Source organism: Myotis davidii, unplaced genomic scaffold, assembly GCF_000327345.1.
Source record: "Myotis davidii unplaced genomic scaffold, ASM32734v1 scaffold509, whole genome shotgun sequence".
NCBI lineage: Eukaryota > Metazoa > Chordata > Mammalia > Chiroptera > Vespertilionidae > Myotis > Myotis davidii.
The window spans coordinates 239,615-243,894 of NW_006382996.1; the positions used below are offsets into that span (position 1 = coordinate 239,615).

Below are 4,280 nucleotides of genomic sequence, written 5' to 3' on the forward strand. Positions count from 1 at the left end.
GCCCAGACGGCCGCTCCCCCCGGGAGTGGGCGGGGCTCCAGGAGGGAGGAGGGTGTTGGGGACCCGCCCGAGATGGGATTCTCGGGGGCCGGAAATGGCCGAAGCAGGTGTGGGCGCCTGTTTGCTGAACCCGGGCTTGGGATCCGGAGTTGCCGACCCTGAGGCCAAGGAAGCGGGGAGTCTGCACCCCTGGACCTTGACGCCCCCGGGCAAGACGCTTCCCCTCTCCGGGCGCCGGGCCCCTCGCCTCTGACATTAAAGCTGTTTCTGTTGGGCCAAGTCCTTTGCAGCTCTGGCGCTGAGATCAGTTGACATGTTCCCACAACTAGCAGAATAGTCATGAGTAGGGGGGCCTTCAAGCAGCCCCCCTCAAAAACACCTCGTCGCCACTCCCATCCCTTCCCCTTCCTCCCCGCAGAGAAGAGGAGGCGAGAGGCCATCTCTGCAGCGACCTGCCTGACAGAAGCTCTGGTGGACCACCTCAATGTGGGGTATGAACGCTCCCACCCACACCAGCTGCCCGCCCCGCGTGTAGGCGCAGGCAAGACCGAGGGCAGCCGCTCTTGAAGGGAGGGATGTGCTGCTCATCCTTCCCTCCCCCACCCAGCTTACGGTCAGGAGAGAGGCTGAGTCAGCCCTGACCCTCCTCACAGTGACCTCCCTAGTGCCCACCACCTGATGCCCTCCACCCACCTCCTCGCACCCCTCAGGCCAGCTGTCGCTTTGGTGGGAGGGCGGTGCCCGCCTTCACCATGGCTGACTGCCGTCTCCACCTCACACCCTCTGGCAGGCCCGGGGAGCAGCTGGCAGGAAAGAGACGGCACAGCTGGTGAGGGTGAGGGTGAGGGTGAGAGCAGGACCCCTGCCAGGCGCTCCAGCAGAGCCCGGCTGTCTCTGCCCTTCCTTCTGGGCCTCGCGGGCGGGGGCTTTTTTGGAAAGTCTGTCCCAGTGCCACCGGGCTCCAGGGACTACCCTCTGCTCCAGTCCTAAGTGGAAAAAACTTGGGAAGGAGCAACGAATATTCTCTTGACCGGGAGTGACCCCAGTGGGTACAGAGATGATGGTTGTCGGCCGTTTATTGGAAGAAAGGAGGCAGTTATGATGCCTTCCACCCCAGGGCAAATAGTTGTGAATCCAGAGACTGAGTCACCCAAGTGAGCCAGGCAGGGGCTGCCATCTTCATGACTCATTTCTGGGGGAGATCAGGGCAAGAAAGGCTGTGGTCAGGGCCTCTGACCGCCCTGCCCTCCAGGCCCCTCCCTCCATTCGGTTGAATAGTGGAGAGCAGGAGATCAACAGGAAAAACAGATTTTAGAAACTCCCAGAGGAATCTGGAAGCATGGGAGCCCCCTACTCTTACTGTTTCAGCTCCTACACTGCCCCCTACTGTGGCCACCTGTCCCCAGGGACAGGGCCTTACCCCACACGCATACACTGGCGCCTCCTGGCTCTGCTGTGACGTTGGCCCGGGCTTCTTCCTCTCTTCTGACTTCGCTAGGGGCCGCCCCACTTCCAGTTGAGAGGGCAGCTAAGCCAGAGCCAGATTAGAAAGGGTTTTGTGCTGCTGCCCACGGCTCCTCTCATTCCCCGGGAAGGAACACAAAGGCCCCATCTATCTCGGCCCCTGTCAGGTGTCCTTCCCACTCTCTCCACACCCCCAACCCCTTGCCCTCTCCAGCCCCCACAGATTCCTGTGGGAGGGGGCACCGGATGTGGAGTCTCTCAGCTGACCTAGAGCTTCGGGGTGGGTAGTGGAAGATTCACCAGCCAGTAAGGGAGAACAGTGATTGCGCAATTATTCTAGGAGGGGCGGGGGGAGGGGCGGGTGGAGGCGGGCAGAGAATTGAGGATACCAACCTCATGGCAGTAATGGTAATGGCAGCCAGCACCTTGATTGAGGAGAAAAGCAAATAGAGCAGAGCGGAAGGAAGGGAGAACGTGTGCATGTGTGTTATGCAATTACTCTAGGAGGGTCAGGGGGGGGTGGAGGCGGGCAGAGAATTGAGGATACCAACCTCATGGCAGTAATGGTAATGGCAGCCAGCACCTTGATTGAGGAGAAAAGCAAATAGAGCAGAGCGGAAGGAAGGGAGAACGTGTGCATGTGTGTTCACTTGTGTGGGCGGGAGGAGAAGGGTTGGGAGAGAGACTGAGCCAAGAAGCAGTCCCTGGGAGATCTTCTCTTGACCCTGAGTTCCTGGGGAGGGGGTTGCTCTCCCATCCGACCCCAGGTTCAGGGAGCGGCCAAAGTTTCCTTCCCAACTTTTTGCACAGATCCCTGGGCTTCCAGTGGCTGCCAGATGTGTCCCTGCTAGTGGATTTTCCCAGCTTCCCCCATCCCCTCTTTTTTCTTCCCAGCTCTTTACTCAGGGATATCCCCCTACCAGGCTAGCCCTTGCTTCCCCCACGCAGCTTCAGGAACTCTTTTCGGGGTAGGAGATGGTGTGTTTCTACACAGCTCCCAGCGAGGGTCTCCTGAGAATCCTGGGAGTGGGAGGAGGAAGCTGGGTTCATTTGCATGTACTAGTCTTGTTGCATCACTTCCCAGTATGGTCAGTCACGAGGTTGTCCCCTGCCTGACCCCTGGCTGGCCTCCCACTCTTGCAGTGGGTGTTAGTCCTGGAGACCACTCTCACCAGTTGGGTGGGTCGATGTCCTCTCTTCTCCAACCTCTAGTGTGGCCCAGGCCTACATGAACCAGAGAAAGCTGGACCATGAGGTGAAGACCCTACAGGTCCAGGCTGCCCAGTTTGCCAAGCAGACAGGCCAATGGATCGGGATGGTGGAAAACTTCAACCAGGCACTCAAGGTGGGCCACACTCCCGACATCAACATCGCATCCTGGGCGCCCACTGGCTGCCTCCAGTAGGGTTACCTCAGACCTGGGGCTAACGAAGAGGTGGGATGGCCCCAGAAACCCCATCTCTGGCCCCAAAAACCCCATCTATGGCCCCTGTGTCAGAGAAGCTAGAGAAAGGTAAAGGGAGCTGGTGGGTCCAAGCAAAGCCCTTTGTAGGGGTGGGTGGGAAGTGCCCCCATCCATCCACTAGAGCCACCCTCTACTCACCCTGATTTGAGGACCCCCACCCTCTCCCCTTCCCAGGAAATCGGGGATGTGGAGAACTGGGCTCGGAGCATTGAGATGGACATGCGCACCATTGCCACTGCCCTGGAATATGTCTATAAAGGACAGCTGCAGTCGGCCCCGTCCTAGCCCCTCTCCCCTCCCCCCTACCTCGCTCCTACCCCTCCGCCTCCCCTTGGGGCAGGAGGGAGGCTGGCAGGCCACAAATAAAACACAAGCCTCAGTTTCTCTGTGATACATTTCAAGGAGCTACTAGCTGAGCACCGGGGGTGGGAGGGGAAGGGTCACAGACCCTCAGGGACAGGCACCTGGTGCAGGCGCCAACCGTTGGGCAACCAGAAGTCGGGAGGTTCCCACACCTCTCCAGAGAGGGTCCCAGGAGAGGCCCTGCTGGCAAGCATCCTGACTTAGGACTTCCCTTTCCTGCAGGGAGCAATGAGGCAGGGAGCGGGCCTGGTCCCGCCTCTGGTGCTCTGCCTCTCCACGCGCCCATGGCCTCTCCCAGCCTGGTACTAAGCCGTGTCATGAGTCTGGGCCTTGTGGGAGATTAACTTTTGGGTATGGGAGCACTTTGGAGGAGAAATGACAGGTCCGAGGTCACCAGCAGGCAGGGGCAGCTGTCATACTTGATAGATCCTGCTCCTGGGAGCCTACGATAGAGGTGGTCAGGAACCCCGGCTGGAAAAGGTAGCCAGGAAGGGGGTCTGGGCACTCCGGGCCCGTGCCAAGCCGTGGCTGACCGGCTTCCACTTCCCTGACTCCGCCTCTCAGTCTCCCCCCCCACACACACACACACACACATATACTTAATACCTCTGGCACCCAGTCCACCGGCGTCGACTTTGGCCTCAGCTGTAGCTCGTGCGGGAGCCGGGAGGACTGGGAGCAAAGGAAGAAGCGTCTGGTGCAGCACCTGCCAGCTTTCCCCAGAGGAGGTGAGCAGGGCGGGAGCCGGGGTGCTGGGAGGATGTGCCAGGCATCGCATTGCTGATAACACACACTTCTCCCTTCTGATCCTGCACAACTCCCCAGTGGGCCTGTGGGTGCTGGTCCCACCCGGCAGGTGAGAAAACAGGTCCAGAGACGCAGTGAGACGCTCAGCATCACACAGGAAGTTAGGGGCCACCGGGACTGAAGTGCCCCGTGTGTGTTTCCTAAAACAAGGCCCGGCTTAATTTAGAGAGTTCAGGTGTCC

At 59.7% G+C, this 4,280-nt stretch overlaps 2 protein-coding genes across 7 annotated transcripts in view; both read left to right on the forward strand.

The window, feature by feature from the left end:
• Nucleotides 1–101: 101 nt before the first annotated feature.
• On the forward strand, nt 102–3,315 carry BLOC1S1 (biogenesis of lysosomal organelles complex 1 subunit 1). 2 transcript variants are annotated; one of them, XM_006777819.2, is made up of 3 exons: nt 102–491; nt 2,677–2,809; nt 3,104–3,315. In XM_006777819.2, the coding sequence occupies exons 1-3, from the start codon at nt 340–342 to the stop codon at nt 3,212–3,214; spliced, it is 396 nt and encodes a 131-aa protein (XP_006777882.1). In that variant the 5' UTR covers nt 102–339; the 3' UTR covers nt 3,215–3,315. The 2 variants fall into 2 exon arrangements, with proteins under 2 accessions (XP_006777882.1, XP_015412954.1); XM_015557468.1 differs by lacking the exon at nt 102–491 and adding an exon at nt 498–829.
• A 96-nt stretch (nt 3,316–3,411) lies between these two features.
• RDH5 (retinol dehydrogenase 5) overlaps nt 3,412–4,280 on the forward strand; it is a 4,692-nt gene continuing 3,823 nt past the window's right edge. For 2 of the 5 annotated variants that reach the window (XM_015557463.1, XM_015557466.1), the window contains exon 1: nt 3,412–4,274. The gene's annotated coding sequence lies outside the window, so the exon portion shown is untranslated. The remainder of the gene's footprint in view (nt 4,275–4,280) is intronic. The other 3 variants (XM_015557464.1, XM_015557465.1, XM_015557467.1) reach the window with 2 other exon arrangements.

What these genes read in the sequence shown, in the direction of transcription:
- BLOC1S1 (XM_006777819.2), top strand. Translation starts at nt 340, where the DNA reads ATGAGTAGGGGGGCCTTCAAGCAGCCCCCCTCAAAAACACCTCGTCGC. An exon ending in GTGGACCACCTCAATGTGGG is followed by an intron (nt 492 to 2,676) that starts GTATGAACGCTC and finishes TCCAACCTCTAG; the next exon opens with TGTGGCCCAGGCCTACATGA. An exon ending in ACTTCAACCAGGCACTCAAG is followed by an intron (nt 2,810 to 3,103) that starts GTGGGCCACACT and finishes TCCCCTTCCCAG; the next exon opens with GAAATCGGGGATGTGGAGAA.